A 15,893-nucleotide genomic window follows, 5' to 3' on the forward strand; every position below is an offset into this window, starting at 1 on the left:
CTCAATTCTCAGCTTGAGTACCTTCTACCTTCTACCAGCTGCTGCTTTTCTATCTTTTGATATCAAACCTGTAGAATTTGGTAGGAAATCTACACTATGGAGCAGAACAGCATATTGCACAATACCGCCACAGATGCATCACAAGAAAATAATATTCTACTACATATAGCCTATGGAGGCTCTACGTTTGACATTACAACATGCCCAGATAATACACTCGGACAGTTACAACAAACTATCTACGAAAGGACATCTATACCAATTGACAAGCAAAAGTTACTATGGAAAGGGATGAAACGTGGCGCCACTACACTCGACCGTGCGGGGTTGAAAAATAGTACGAAAATTACAATTATTGGTACTCCGGAGAAGGCGATCGAATTGATGCACAAGGCGGAGGCGGAGGCCACGCGACGTGCTGATATTCTTAGGGCCCGAGAGAGCCGTGGCCCTACCAAAGTGAGTACATCACTGACTTCGTTCTTTATTACCAGAAATTAACGTCACTAATAGGTCCGGGCCGAAATGGGTTCGAGCGCAGGAAATGCTCAGTTTCAATTTCATCGAATCGAGCCACACGCCAACCTCCCGAATCCTATCCAGGCCCGTAGCTTACTGACGAAGCTGTCGACGGATCCAGCAATACTAAACATTATGCGCGTACATCGTTTTGCGGTTGGACTTTTAACGGAGCTCGCGCCTCACGAACATCCTCACCTTCTTGGACTGAACGTGAATGCAGGGCAATCCATATTGCTCCGAATTCGCACTGACGCGTATGACGGATTTCGTACGTATAATGAAATCCGGCGTGTATTGTGCCACGAGTTAACACATAACGTATACGGGGGACACGGAGATGATGTGAGTCACCATCAATAAGAACAACCACACCATTAAACTATTGGTAGTTTAAAACACTGAACTCCCGACTGAATCGCGAGGTGGCAGAGGTATGAGCGGCTTTAATTCTTATCGCGCGAAATGAGACATTGAATTACGTTCACAAAGTACGAGCAATCTGTCAGGGCTGGGTCGCACACACTGTCCGGCGGCACGCCTCACGGTGATCGATCAGCCAATATTGAGAGAGAAGCCGCTGTACATGCTTTTGTATTGGGGGGCGGCACTGGCTCTACAGCTGTCAATGAAAGTCGTGAAGAGAGGCGCAGGCGGGTATTGGAAGCAACTGTTTCTAGGCTAGAGCAGGAGGAAAAGGAAATAGAAGATCGATGTAGCGGATGATAATGGTTTGAGGTTCTAGTTGCCTGGTCGCAGGGTGGGGCATGTACTCACTTGTGTCAACCTAGCTTGTCTACTTGACGCTACACCTTAACAAATCATATTTCTATTCTTATCTTTATTGGTGAATTATCACGAATGGTGTTTAACAATTTGCGGACAGTACCGTTGGTGAGCACACGAACCCAGTCACCCCCACTACAAGGGATTGAGCTCGGGTGTGCTTAGAGGAACAAGCCGCACGGTGTTTGCCTCATGTCAAAAATACGGAAGAAATAGGAGTAAAATGTCTGAAGCGTACTCTTACACATACTAATAGCACGTGAGCCGAACCAAAGAAATGAGGTACATTTACCGTTAGCCTATGTGCAATTACAGACGTTGATATACAAAGCTGTCCCATGCGTGTGAATTGTGTACTTGACGATACGGAAATGCCCGCCTGGTAGCAAATATTCGTAGGAAATTGTAAGCTTGAAGGGTGTTTATAGTGAAATAAAGTAAAAGCTTTTGGTCAAGGAAGGGCAGCACACCTCAACTCAGTTCATTCCAATTGTAAGGCAAAGTGAGCTCATATCACCCAATGATACCGCAATTGATCAACTAGCACAATGACAACGTCCACAACATTTAAAACTAACACAGGGGCCGATCGGTTTTCGTTGGTGCATTGAATCAAAGTTAGACATCACGGACGAACTAAGATACTTCTGATAAGCTGTTGATATAGTGCCAGTTACATGCTTGCTTGCTTGCTTTATAAAGATGTACATTTAGCCTCGACGCCGCGATTATGTGAAAGGTATGTAAATGGCGCATAATAGGGGCTCTTATGGCACAAGCAGATGTCGGGGCCGGTTCCATAGATCAAAGGACACTGATGGACCATACCAATGGAACAAGTGGAGTGATAAATCGTTGGGAGAGAGTTTCAGCACAGCTATACTGCATATCGAAAGAGTAGGTGCGTTGAGAGCATTAAATCCACCAAACGCCAAATCTCGAAGTGACAAGTTCGACCGCATCAATCGTAACTACCTATATTCAAGCCAATGTAGCATCCGAATGTATAGACATCTTTCTCATCTAACTAAGAAAAGTTCGTGGGCTAGAGGGGTCCCTCGAACCAGACACTTTATCGCTTATTTTAACACGATAGAGCCTAGAACATAAACTGAAAACGTGACTGTGTGCAAGGTGAACCACCACGCTGTCAGTCGTCTAAGCTGGGTCCGGTTTCAAGAAGCATATTCCTGTCGAGCAGAGTGACATAAGAAAAATAAGCTTCAGTCGAGGTTTGCTGGTATAGTATGAATGAACAAGTGAGATTCGAGGTGTTGGTACGGAGGGCAAGCAGTTCCATCTCCATAAGCGCCGAACTCATGATCGTTGTCTATATTCACAATTTGCAACCAAAATTGTTGCAAATACAAACACAGATCCTCGACCCACTTCACCACCAATATGCCACCCACTCGATTCGAGCCCTCCGAAATAAAAAATAAAATAAAAAGAGAAGATGTACATCGATCCTCAAAGAAATCACAGGCTCAAGAGAAGCTCAAGCGAAGGCTTGCACTCAAGGAAGCTGAGAGGAAAGATCCTTCATTGAAGAAAGTATGCACCAAGTATATCAAAGTACTAAAAATTTACTGAAGTTTTTTTTTAGAAACGTATTGTAGCGAATGTTCCAAAGACGCTAGATAATACTCGGGATTTTAACGCAACTATCATTCCAGTTGGCACGGCACTCACCCACTCAGAGGAGGTTGGCGATGGGGATACCGACGCTAATGGGGTAGGATCAACACTAGCACCGGGACAAATGGACACAGAAAATACCGAAAACATTGCGAATGATGAATTCGCTGCACATTTTGATACCACCGCTAACGATTTCGATCCTGAGAAGGCTCCCAAGTCCTTATAACAACGTCCCAGAAGGCAACTAAGGCTAGCTTTCAGTTCTGTGAAGAGCTGGTCAGCGTGTTCCCAGGAGCTGAGTTTGTTCGAAGAAAAAGGGGTCACGGGTTTGAGATGGGTCGTATTGCTGGTTGGGCTGCGAATCGGGGTTACGGCGCAATGATAGTGGTAAATGAGGACACAAAAAAGCCTAGTAAGTGAGGATTATGCGTGCGCTCTAGGTGTACCTGACCTTTGTATGTAGATGCGATGACAATCGTACACTTACCAGAAGGGCCTACAGCTTACTTCAGGCTAACTTCGATCCAGACAACTGCTCAAATTTCTGGGCACGCCCGGCCGTCCCCACATTATCCTGAGCTTGTACTCAATGGGTTTGTCACTCGCCTCGGAATCACTGTGGGGAGATTGTTTCAAACACTCTTTCCAGTAATGCCTGAGTTCGAAGGACGTCAAGTCGTTACTCTCCATAACCAGCGGGATTTTTTATTCTTCCGAAGACACCGGTAAGCGAGCGGCCTTTCATGTATCTGGGGCATAAAACACTTATTTCTCGGAGATAGATATGCATTTAGATCATCTGAAAAGGCAGCATTGCAAGAAATTGGACCTCGCTTTACACTGAAGCTTCGTTCACTGAAGAAGGGTTTACCCGTGGTCGAAAATTTGTCCAAACCACCACCGGCGTTAGAGTTTGCAAGCGACGAGGAAGAATCTGCAAAGGCACACGGCGATACAGAAGATACAAGCGCACAGGCGGTGACTAGTGCTAGCGAAAAGAAGGGAGAGGCGCCCGGTATCTCCAATGACTTTGAATGGGTTTGGAAGGTGGGTGCCTCAACTTTTCTTCGTTTGGTACACAGCTCATGTTTTACTCAGCCCGAATTAGAAACAACAAGGAGGACGTTTTTCCTTTGATTGCCGCTGCTCTTCTCTGCTTTCTCTTGCTTGTAATCGTGTCTATTCACAAAACCAATTATGTATACTATTGTCACTCAGGTTGCATAAAACTTGTGCCCAATTTCAAATCATAGGGTATACGACCTAACGACCACGATGCTCTACAAACCTATCAGCTCGCTAATTCTACTTGGATTTGTTCTGGCTACTTCTGTTAACGCCTTACACTTCTATCTCGACTCCAACGAAAAACGATGTTTTATTGAAGAATTGCCCACTGAGACGATTGTCGAGGGTGCGCGTTTCACATCTCAAAATTGCCCACGTCTGACAATGGCTATTCAGGTCATTATCGAGCGCTTGAATGGGACGAAAAAGAAAATAAATATATGTCACACGACTCACTGGGGATACAGGTTGATGTCGAGGCAAGTGAAGTTGACGTGGGTTTATATCGTAGCTAACGCCCTTATTAATCCACCAGGAGGTCCACTCTGGACACAGTGTCACGCGTACGCGTGGGCCTTCGGAGGGACGGTTCACTTTCACTTCTCACGAGTCGGGAGATCATTCGATTTGCCTTTCGACCAACTACACATCCGGATGGTTTTCTAGCACCCATATTCGGATGTATCTCGATATAAATGTTGGGGCTGCAAAGGCCAATGTAGAGCACGACCGGGACCATGTCACGGAGATGGCCGACAAAATACGCGAGCTCAACCATAAACTCGCAGAAATCAGACGCGAGCAGCAGTACCAACGGGAGCGCGAGGCGGATTTCAGAAATCTGAGCGAGGCCACTAATGCTCGAGCTGTTTGGTATATTATTGCGCAGATCACAGTCTTAGTGCTGACTTGCGCGTGGCAATTGCGTCACCTCAAGGTCTGTCATCTTTTGTTTGCAATCCTACATGAAACTAATATCTTTTGTAGCATTTCTTCGAAGATCACAAGCTTTGAGTATACAAATAGCATTTTCAGGGTTCTACTATTCACCATAACGCCCAATACCTTTGTTGTGTGACTTGAGAATTCGCTTGTTCAAAGACTGCCGTTTCAATTAAGTTTGGGATAAGAGACCTTCAAGAAACAAAAGGTTAAGATCTATTTGATACAGTTTCATAAGTTCGAGGGCGAGGCGTACATCCTGAGCTTTATGTTCATTCATATCCACCCTCAGTGATTTCGTCGCCATCACTATCATCATCGCCATCGTCATCATCATCCTCGCCTCGGAGCATGAGCCTCTTCAGATGTGATTGCATCCAGGCAAGGTCCTTGTTTTGCGCCTCGTAATCTTTTACATCGGGCGCTAGAACAGCAGTTACCCTTCCAGCCCTCAACAGGGGCCTCGACTCCAATACCCCTTTTAGTGCAACCACACCGCCTAAACCTAGCACACCTATTTCTATTATGCGCAGCTTCGGACAGTTCTGATTACGAGTGCCAACCAAGGCTTTCAGAACTTTTTCGCAACTTTGTTGAGCATTCTTCGGTGATAAGCGTTCTTGAAAGCGCACCGCGAAAGTTGTGAGTTCGGATAGATCGGGCAGCCAACTTAACAAGGGGCGAGTCATATACGACGTAACGCCAGTCAGCTTGAGCACTGTTAATCCAGTATATTTGGTTCTAATCATTTCCGAGTCAAGGATTCTTGATGGCCCGTCCATCTCGTGCGCGATTAATTCAAAGTGATGTAGGTTTGGGGCAAATACCCTGGTTAATATCAGGTTTACGACTTCGTCTGGGATCAGCGATAGTTGCATCAGCCTGAGTTTTTCTAGGGATATTGAAGCTGTTTCGCTGTTAAAATTAGGTATGACGAAGTTGCACTGATCCAAGACTAGCTCGGTCAGATTAGGCATAGCATATAACTGGTTTAAAAAGTCTGGGTCCAATTGCATGTATTGGGTGCTGCCCAAGGATAGCCGCGTTAGTCCCGTAAAGACGCTACTGCCTTGACCGTCCGCGACAAAGAGATCGACTGCCAGCAGTTCAACAACCTTCAGACTAGGAACTGCAAGAAGTTTCAGGTCTGATCTATGGTGGCTCGAAACATAATTATCTCCGTGTGCGACTCCAAAATATATGCTTTCAAGATAGCAGGTAGATGTCTGTCGGTTGCCGTCAGAGCATATACCCTCCAGTTGCCGTAGAATCGACTGGGCTTGGTCGTGGTCCTCTAGCAAGATTTTGACATTCCGCCAGCGCAGACGGTGGGGTTCAAGTATTTGTAGGCATTGCCCAATCTCGAAAGTGTTTACGCGGTATGTCCGTAAGTCTGCTTCTATGTCGAGTGTCATCGAACCGCTTCGACTGACATAGGTCTTTACCCGTGCGACTCCAGTTAGGGGGATGATATTCCATAATTCTGGTGTGGAGAGCGCCACATTGCGCCACCGCTGAGCAACCCAGGACATGCGGGGAGAGAAATTCAACTCCAGACGTTTGCCTAATACGAATATTCGAGCCAGAACTTCCGTGGGGAACCGATTAATTGGTGCCAATGCAGCTGTAGCATGATGGAAGAATTTCTGTGCGCGCTTCATGCGATTCTCGATCCGCTGTTGTATGGTTTTTATGGATTCTGCATCCAACATGAGCTGCTCCAGCGAATCGGAAAGGACGGCCACCTCTTGAGAACTGATTGTATCGAACTTGACTTGGGTCCGGTCAATTGATTCATCATGAACGTCTTGCATCGCTGCAAGCTGCCTGAGACGGTTTATTAGTTAGAATAAATTAAATGCTGCGCTCTGGCCCACAGTTGAGAGGAAGGTGCGCCGTGTGTGGGTGAATTAAGTCGGTGCACCAGTTCTATGATAGATGCATTTCCCTGCATGACGGAGCTCACAAGCGGGGAAAGGAGGTGGTAGATATCTGACCGTAGAAGGTTGGCAGCTACTGGTAGCAGTGACCAACGCTGATTTACATTGGAAGCGTGGGAGGGTGGCATGAGAATCACGTGGTACTCGCAGAATAAACTGTCAGAAGGCGAGCGGATAATGTGAGGCAAAAAAATACATATTATAATCAGAGGACGTATATAGTTAGACAATAACGTCAGATCCCACTGAGGCGATAAGGGAAAATATCTTAGTTTAGGACGATCTACCAGCCTCGTTCACTTCAGCATCTTCAACAGGTATTATGTCTTGTAACGCCAAGCTGTGTAGATAATTAGCCCAAGTGTTGTATAAATTGAGTGAAAACACAGTACCGGTATGCCTCCTTAAGTGCCTTCCTATCAGCTGATTTAAGAGCCCCTTTACCGGTTGGATGAAGCTGCTTCTGGTCGAGTTCTGCAACATCTAATAAGTACATTTTTTTTATGACGAAATGTAGAAGTTCCTGTACCTTCGCTTTGACCTAGTAACATTAGTTTGTCTAAGGGTACCCAGGTCCTGGGGGATAGGATTATAGTAAGTCCTCTTTCCAGCGAATGTAACGATTGAGCTTACCAGCTTCGCTGCTTGTCATAGAATTGTACGGGATACATAGCTCCTATAGTTTTGTACTTGCGGCGCGCATCCTCCTCCATCTTCAATATATTCACAGGAACCATGGGGTCTGTGGGTTCGTACAAGTACGCAGGGTAAAACGGAAACCCAACTGTGGCGAAGTGAACACGCAGTTAGGTAAGGTCAATGAACAAACTCACATTGCTTGGCCCAGACAAGTGTTCCCGAATTATACCGATCAGGTCTAAGTGGGTCGTCTTCAGGAGCTTCGGTTCGAGCGGGCTCAGGCGGAAGAGAGGTATCGGCTACCCTTGTTGCCGCTAACCTTGCTCTCTTCTCATCACCATCTGAAAGTTCGCTCAGATCACTAGACCCGTCAGTCTTTTGAGGTTGAGCAGGAACAGGGAGTCGAGCAGATGCATCAGCCGCTGGAGTAGGCTCGATAGAATCCGTGATATGAGGCTGTGCCGGCTGCGTTATGACCACAGACACAGGAGCCGCTGTTTCTTCGGGCATAGAATCTATTTGCTGAGCTTCTGATAAATTTGTGGTGTCCTCTACTGGGGTTTGTACCTCAACAAGGGGAGCCTGGGAAGGCTGTCGAGAAGAAGGGATAGTCGGTGGCTGGGTATCACCCCGAACAGAGCTTGATGTTCGTGTCCGCTTGGGTTCTGGGATGCCTGTTTAGTTTATTATCCCATCTAGCTTGGCACTTTATCCTGACCTTTCGATTGTTTTCTACTCTCCGTTCCACCTGGCTTGGGAGCACCGGGGAATGTTGGCCGCCTATTCCTAGTCGTGCCGGGGGGAAGCACCCATCCTGTTTCAAATAACTGTGGTCCAGGATTTAGTCCAAGATACCCATCTACAGAGTAGGGCTGGCAACACACCATGAAGGATTCATGAGGGTTCACATCCGAGACCACCTGTGCCCAGCTATCGGAATCCTGTCGCTTCCGTTTTGGAGCCCGGCTAGACGTCGGAGTGGACGCCAGCCCGGGGTCGAAAGCGCTTTCTGATATTTCTGATAAGGATATAGGTTCGCTTGTTTGAGGATCGCGAACTAAGAGCACAACTCTTTGGGGATGTGTAGCGGGAGCACTTCGTGGCACAATAATATCACTCGTGCGTTTCTTCCTTGAGGATTTGCGTGACTGCTTGATCTGTGGCGGAGGCGGGGGTTTGGGAATGGGCTTCTCGTAGCTGAAGAAAGAAGCGAGTGGATCGGCATTAACAAGAAAAGGCAAATCATCTGCAACACTGCCAGGGTCTTGGAGCATGCGAAGCATTGAGACGTATGGCTCCATGTCCCCGACCTGTGAGGTTGATGGTGTAGATTTTTCTGCAGGCTCTGGGGCTTCTACGATATCAATTTTTTCATCCACAAGAATAAAGGCGTCCTCGGTTGATTCCGCATCTGGAGTTCCAGGAATGGTTTCTTCAAGATCGGGGGCCTCATTTTCAAGTGGTCCCGCCAACGCTTCAGTTTCTGCAATCATAGGATAATGGTCGGGTATCTCAGCTAGAACAGACCCTATCGAATCGCCGACGGCAGGATTGGTCCCTTGGTCTTCTGGGTGCGTGCGATCATCCAAACGGGTAGAATCTGCCAGCGGCTTTGGCTCATCAGATTCGTCTCGGATGTGCTCTTGATTCAGCCATTGAGCTGTTTTCTGCCGCACGGTTTGCTGAAATTGCTCCAGAATGGGCTGCGCGTGATTCTTGATTCGAAGTGCTGCTCTGTGGAAAGATGTGTCCTTTTTGTTGTACTTGATGGCATTGTCGAGAACCAAGTACACATCGTCCTGATTAAACCTTCAATTCCGACTGAACAAGAGGATAAGAAAGACATCTACATACCGCAAACGCCTGTGAGTCCAAGTACTCATGCTGTTCTATCTTTTCACCAATTCCCAGCCAATGCATGGGCTGATCAATGACAGTGTAGTACTCCGGGACTTCGATGCGAGACACTGGATTCATGAAATAATTTCCACGGTCGAGACTGCGATTAACAGCAACAGGAAGAAAACCCGGTATCACATCAGTGAGCCACTCAATTGTTCGATTCGCCTTAACTCACCCAACAATTTTCTCGTATGCCTTTCTGAGCTCAGTGTCGAAAGGTAGCAAACAAGAGGTGACAAGAGTCTCGACCATTTGCGCTTGACTTTGTTTCTCTACTTCACGTCGCCGGACCAAGTCTGCCAACTCTAGAACGCGTTCCAGGTCATCTTTGAGTTTAGTCAGATTCTAAATTGTATAATGAGCCCTTGAGAAGAATAAGCAGTTTTTATAATATTGATAGACTCACATCCAGATATTTAAGTTTGTCGTCATCGGTCTGCAATTGAGTAGCTGTTGAAGTCGCCCATGGCTGAAACAATTCCGAGTGCTGAGTTCTCAAGAACCCGTACCGTATCTATTAAACAGGACTCACCTCTAGATGTAATCGTTTTAGCAGTGGAGCGCCCCTCCGAGCTTCTCTTTTTAGGCTCCAATACTTGCAAACTGCTAATAAGAAGGGCCGCTTCTTCCTAAAGTTTATGCGATGTATGTGGTCAAATATCCTGTCTACGATCATTGATGGAACCAGAGGGGGTCCAGTTGCCTGAACCTGGGGACGGGATGTCTTCTTAGGAGATCTTGCGGGGCTTACTGGAATCACTGGGGGCAAGGATGGAGAGGGAGGGGCAACCCGATTTGCGCGCATTTCAGCCTGTAACTAGCGTGTCAGCGGGTCGAGCAGGATCAAAAACGTATTCAATCTTGCCGGGAGATGGCGTTCACAAAAGGCCTGAAGCTCATTTTCCCCATGGCTCTTCATTGGAGAAAGTAGCTTGTGGCGGCGAGCACATGACACGTGGAATGCGGTAACGCAGGTATTCTTGTTGCACTGAATACAGGCGCCTTGCTTTACTTTACAGATGGAACAAACCTGGGGACGAATTAGTTGAAAAACAACCAAAAGGAGGGTGGATGCTCACAAGCTTCCATCGTTGCTTTGGAATTTTGTCCGTGTGTTCTATGGGCTCCATGAACGTTGGGTTCCCAAGAACGCACTCCGGCACCCAGATGGCACATAGTAGATGGGCCCATTTCCATTGGATGTTTGTTTGAACGCACCACCTTCATTTGGGCATAGTAAACATTCCACCCGGGTTTCCGGTGATACAGTGCACTTCCGACAAAGCCATTGTCCTTCAGGAATATACGGAACACCATAGCAATCCTGGTGTACAGCGAGATTGCATCCATCACAAAACACGATGGCATTTGCATTCTCGCCTTCACCATCGTCGCAAACAGCACAGGTTGAGTCCTCAGATGGAAGTGCTTGGTCGGGTTTGGGGACTCGTTTCATCTAGAAAACAAGTTAGAAATACGTAAAGAAGATACATAAGAACACACGAGTTCAAACCACTCCTTTTCAAGACGGTCTATGATGATCTCAAAGGTTTCAGGGGAGATACGTTCACTTTGTTCTTTGTAACGTTCGCTGTTTATCTCCTTAAGCCATTCTTCGTCTGAAAAAACCGGTTAGGTGGAATAATGGAACAGGCTAGAACAGGTACCTTGCTCATCCATGTCATACTCTACTTGTGTTAACAGCTCGGACTCGATGGGGTCTTCATTCAGTGTGGCATGGTGTCTCAAATTAGATAGACCAACTTACCCACATATCTTATGTAGTGCTCTGGACGCTCAAAAGTTACATTCACTTCATTGTCTGAAAAAAGTATTTAATTATATTTCGTTCAAGCAATACGAGGCTACTCACATCCATACTGCTGCGCTAATTTGTCGTCGACACCATCAAATTCCTTCCCTGTAGACTGGATTTTACGAAATGATGCCTACGAGAAAATAAGACACTGTATTCTATTCATTCAGAAATAGCCCACCTTTGGAACTCCCACATGGGGAGTGATAGTTGGGCGCGGCGGAGCCATCAACGTTGTCGGGGTTGCACGTGAGGATGATCTCAAGGTCATGTGACGTGGACAAACACACTTCCAGTGCGGCTACCGATGATGCGTGAAGTCACCGACATTTGGACCGTTGTTGTGGCTTCACCACACTATTCTCCGTCTCGGCGCTCGTTTCGACCTTTGTGGAGGGTGACCAAACCACGATATTGATATAATCATCGGATCCACCTTCGCACAACTGTTGGTAACCCTTCCACGATCATACCATTCGTCATGGCAGACTACCAGTGCCCTGCCTGCTACGAAGTCATGGGTACCAGTCCCAAGTGTGCACCGATGGCACTGAAGTGTGGTAAGCTCATTGGCTTTATCTTAGCTCTTCCATGCGCTTACTTTCCTGCTTTTAGGACATATAATATGTGCGACTTGTCTTCCTAAAACGGTCAAACGCGGTCAAGCCAATCACATCTGTAGCATGTGCCGCAAGGAGTGTACTCCCGATGCTGTCGTTAGGATCTATTTACCCACTCCTTCTCGCACTCTTGTCTCTGGCCCATCGATATCAACCTCTCCGGCTCGGAACTCTCGACGTTTGCTCTCAGAAGAACAGATGAGACGGGCTCATGAGATCGCCAACGCCGCATCTCGTGCTGGAGTTGATAGTCGGGGATTAGATCTACAGCACATTGTCACGTCTGGGGAACAGTGGTATTTAGAGGTCGACGCACAATCTGTTCATCCTAAAGTAAGCTGCAACCCTTTTTCATTGGCGCATGCTTTAACAAAAATGACAGGATACACTGGATACACTGGCTGACGCTCTTCAAGATCTCCGACAAAAGCTTGTCTATGCAACTCGAGTTGATAGCCTGAAGCAGCGCCTCAACCAATTCAAGCTCGAGGTTGACATGCAGAAAAATGCAACAATGAATGCTGAACAACGCCTTCGTCATAGCGAAATGGATCTTGCTCAAGCAAAGCGTGAAGCTGCTCAATGGGAGAAACGTATCAAGAGGGCTGAAACACTGGCTGCCCAGTGGGAAAAACAGGCTAATTCGACAGAAGACCGGAGATATACAGAATCGGTCCGAGCCGAGGGTGCCATAAACATTCTTCGGTCTCAAGTTGGTGTGCTACAGAAGGAACTTCAGGAACAGAGCCGACGGAAGATTGCATACAAGAAGAAAGTGAGTGGCAGTGAATTGTCCTCGAAGGACATTCTAATCTATTACATTCAGTACTATGCTGCAAAGGAGCAAAACAAATCTACCAACAAATGTTCGAAATGTTGCGGTCCTGTTTTGGATGACGATCTACTCGAAATCATGTCATCGACAAGCACGGCCGACGAAGCAGAGGTATCGAATGCCTTTTCCGTGCCCATACTTTCCGACGAACGACTCAGCCCGCCTATTGATGGTTCGGGGCGAATCAGCCCACCAAACAGTCAAGGAGAAAGTGATGATGATTCCCAAACTGTTATTTATGGCCCTCCGCCAACTCAGCCTCTCCACGAATCCAAGAAGCGCAAGCTCTCAGACGCCTCCATAGCGTCTACTTCTTCTGTAATGAGCACGCTACCCTCTTTGACACCCGAAGAACAGAGCGCTAAGGAATTCGCGCTGGACTCCCGGCTCTCAAATCGATACAAGACAGCTTGTCAAGAAGGCGTGAAAGAAGGGTGGGTGGCGCCCGACTGGAAAGCAAAGGCAATCCTTCGTGACCGGGTCAAGGAGGTGAGGCGAGCCGCAAAGCGCATGCGCAACGAATCGGGCAAGGAGGTTGGCACCAGTGCTGGGAACACTGATCAAGTCGCTTCGTTGCCTGCTAAGCAGGGAGCCCGCTTGATACGATCAGGCCGGGCCTGAGTTATTGCTTATCTTATATTCTTTCGCACACACATAACTTCGTTCACATAGCTTACTCGCTTCATATTATTATACCTGTAATTGTATAACTTATTTAGTCATTATCATCCCGTCTTGGTTATCCAAGTAAAACTATAAGCGCCAGGGCCTCGTACCTTTGTCGAGCGGTCTCCACGGACACGCAGCTCGGCGATAACGACTATAGTCCATCTCGGACATCGGCGTCGGCCTTGTGTATTGAAAATAATAGCCATGGATATGAAGTATTGGTGTCAATCACGATAGGAACGCACCTGAATCGCGGAGGCGACTAATAATACCTATATGGAAATCCCCAATATCGTAGTTGGTGCGAAAGTCGATCTGGTTATATACATAGAGAACCAGGGCTAATATACTCATAATTAACTCGGCCTCTTATTGGAATGCTATAGTATAATTCGGGAGTCAAAGGCTTGCATGCCAACAATTGTACTACTGACGACGACATACTCTTGGGCGTGACACGTAATTATGCACAAATATTGATGGATCAAATAGAGCGCTTCCTATAATTGCGCATATATGTACCTTGAGATAGAACTCACAGCGGGATACTATTTTAGAATACCGTTTCTCGTCGACAGTACGTATTTAAGTCTATATAACAACCAGGTATAGGATTTTTGATTCATAAACTATGTTAAGAGAGACAACCGGTTCCATTTCGTTCGGCTCCCAAGAATAGGGGTTAGGGGCCCCCTATCAAGTATCAGTGCCCCATCCTCGTTTAGTTGTTTTCAACCACCGCTACTCATATTAGATACCAACTCACCCTTAATATTCATCGTACTAGATATACTTATTTGGTTTCTTACTTGGCGTGGCTTATACACTAAAGATCTCTCAGATGGCAGGTGTTGGTACAGTAGTTCGCCTAGATGCAACCATGCTGGTTGAAAAGCTGAGGGATCAGCTGCCAGCCGGAAGCGCGCGGAACTATGCCGCTATGCTGGTCTTGAACCACCTAGAATGCTACGTAATTTTTAAACTATTTATTGTTCCTTACCTGCGTGTCTTAAGAATCGCTCACAGTCGAAAAAAGGTGGCCTACAGATGGAAGAACGAGGTCGTTTGGCTGTAGTGTCCCTACCTTTGGAGTTTCTTTACATGGCTTGGTACAATGATGTGGGAATTGAGTTGAGCGAGAGGCAGCTCGAGGTAAGTCTGACAAACTTGGAAATATCGCGACACTTACTACTCGTGGTCTTAGAGTTGGCCCTCGCATGTATGGAAAAACTCTGCAAATCTAGGGGTCAACTTGTATTCATTAGTAACACAGCCAAATTCCCGCTTGGTCCGTGATGACCTTTGCACGACTGTATAATATCAAAGTTGGCCGCTATTGACATGCTCTTCAGATACACGATCGACTTCGGGATGTTCGGACCCTTCTTAGCTTTGGGGCTGTGGTGAACCGATATCACGAGCTGATCCAACTTCAGCATGTGAGTGAGCTCGTTGGCCATTGTGATTAGGTTTTTGAAACATATACACACCCTAGGGTGGATTGAGTGCCCTTATGAAGACTTACCAACATACCGAGCCACATAACTGGGACCCCCCACTAATTTCACCTTCGCCTGCGTCTACACAGCCCATGCTTTCACGAATATATGCAAAAGGTCCTAGTGGCGAAGCTGATAGCTCTGCGTGGAGTTGGCTTCCCTGGAGAGCCAACAAATCCTCTGAGGAACAACATCTAGAGCGATTCGGAGTCTTGGGATCAACACCCTTACCCCCCGTGGAAGCCTTTCCACTCCACATACCAGAATCAACACCCCAATTTCATTCGATTCCTCGCCAGGAAGCATCGATTGACCTTTCATCCAGCGGGCTCTCATGTTGTGACTCGGGTACGATTTCATCATCTGGGACAAATGAAAGCATCGCGACTACTCAGATAAGCGCACTGGAGCGCCTGGAAGCATATCTCAGCGTACTTGGAACACCACAGTGCGAACCGATTATACCCAAGCCTATCAGAAAACCTCGTCTGCCCTCGCTGGAAGAGGCTGAAGAAACGGCCCAAGTACAAACCCTCCAGGAGCCTGTTCGCAAGCCAATCCAGTTTTCTTTACAACCGCTGACGATGATCATTCAAAAGAAACTACCAGAATTGGCGAATAGTGATAAATTATGCCCTTTGCGTTGGATGACTGGAGAGGAGCTCAAGTGCCAATGTGTTGCTCAGAATCCGGTGGGTTATCGACTCCAAGTACTGAAAGGGAATAAGCGACTGGCATATCTCAAGTCGAACTTGCCGAAAATAGCAACATCGTACGCCACAAGATCACAAATGATAATCCTAGTAGACGAGGGTGATTTTGGCGACCGATCATGAGATACATCACCTTTGGATCTTCCGAAAAGGGGCCCAAAGAAGAGGGATTGCTCGAATCAAGATAGTAGCGATAGCTTGGTCAACACATATAATTTAAGTTATTCTCAGTGTTTGTTATTATACTCGATTTAGCTAGCTATATGCAATATATTTGGATCTACCAAGTAAGTTAGAAAATATG

General features: G+C 46.8%; 5 protein-coding genes across 5 annotated transcripts; 4 read left to right on the forward strand and 1 right to left on the reverse strand.

The window, feature by feature from the left end:
* Window positions 1-291: 291 nt before the first annotated feature.
* On the forward strand, window positions 292-4,083 carry RhiXN_04959 (WLM domain protein; the record flags this gene model as incomplete). The annotated part of the gene is made up of 8 exons (XM_043324775.1): window positions 292-459; window positions 514-864; window positions 2,791-2,859; window positions 2,912-3,162; window positions 3,258-3,358; window positions 3,410-3,671; window positions 3,729-3,993; window positions 4,045-4,083. 8 exons carry the CDS (start codon window positions 292-294, stop codon window positions 4,081-4,083), a joined length of 1,506 nt encoding a protein of 501 aa, XP_043177194.1.
* Window positions 4,084-4,221: 138 nt separating this feature from the next.
* RhiXN_04960 (transmembrane emp24 domain-containing protein 4) lies at window positions 4,222-5,028 on the forward strand (the record flags this gene model as incomplete). The annotated part of the gene is made up of 4 exons (XM_043324776.1): window positions 4,222-4,360; window positions 4,411-4,508; window positions 4,550-4,951; window positions 5,002-5,028. The coding sequence occupies 4 exons, from the start codon at window positions 4,222-4,224 to the stop codon at window positions 5,026-5,028; spliced, it is 666 nt and encodes a 221-aa protein (XP_043177195.1).
* A 200-nt stretch (window positions 5,029-5,228) lies between these two features.
* Window positions 5,229-11,482, reverse strand: RhiXN_04961 (enhancer of polycomb-like protein 1; the record flags this gene model as incomplete). The annotated part of the gene is made up of 19 exons (XM_043324777.1): window positions 5,229-6,783; window positions 6,834-6,969; window positions 7,184-7,236; window positions 7,289-7,370; window positions 7,426-7,472; window positions 7,530-7,680; window positions 7,730-8,200; window positions 8,254-8,362; window positions 8,420-9,334; window positions 9,390-9,534; window positions 9,613-9,782; window positions 9,844-9,906; window positions 9,970-10,248; window positions 10,771-10,893; window positions 10,941-11,056; window positions 11,105-11,158; window positions 11,206-11,259; window positions 11,311-11,386; window positions 11,435-11,482. The coding sequence occupies 19 exons, from the start codon at window positions 11,480-11,482 to the stop codon at window positions 5,229-5,231; spliced, it is 4,647 nt and encodes a 1,548-aa protein (XP_043177196.1).
* Window positions 11,483-11,734: 252 nt separating this feature from the next.
* On the forward strand, window positions 11,735-13,329 carry RhiXN_04962 (uncharacterized protein; the record flags this gene model as incomplete). Its single annotated transcript, XM_043324778.1, has 4 exons — window positions 11,735-11,813; window positions 11,869-12,206; window positions 12,256-12,648; window positions 12,700-13,329. The coding sequence occupies 4 exons, from the start codon at window positions 11,735-11,737 to the stop codon at window positions 13,327-13,329; spliced, it is 1,440 nt and encodes a 479-aa protein (XP_043177197.1).
* Window positions 13,330-14,257: 928 nt separating this feature from the next.
* RhiXN_04963 (uncharacterized protein) lies at window positions 14,258-15,712 on the forward strand (the record flags this gene model as incomplete). The annotated part of the gene is made up of 5 exons (XM_043324779.1): window positions 14,258-14,347; window positions 14,404-14,529; window positions 14,582-14,665; window positions 14,730-14,816; window positions 14,873-15,712. The coding sequence occupies 5 exons, from the start codon at window positions 14,258-14,260 to the stop codon at window positions 15,710-15,712; spliced, it is 1,227 nt and encodes a 408-aa protein (XP_043177198.1).
* Window positions 15,713-15,893: the final 181 nt, after the last annotated feature.

This window comes from Rhizoctonia solani, chromosome 2, assembly GCF_016906535.1.
Source record: "Rhizoctonia solani chromosome 2, complete sequence".
Taxonomy (NCBI): domain Eukaryota; kingdom Fungi; phylum Basidiomycota; class Agaricomycetes; order Cantharellales; family Ceratobasidiaceae; genus Rhizoctonia; species Rhizoctonia solani.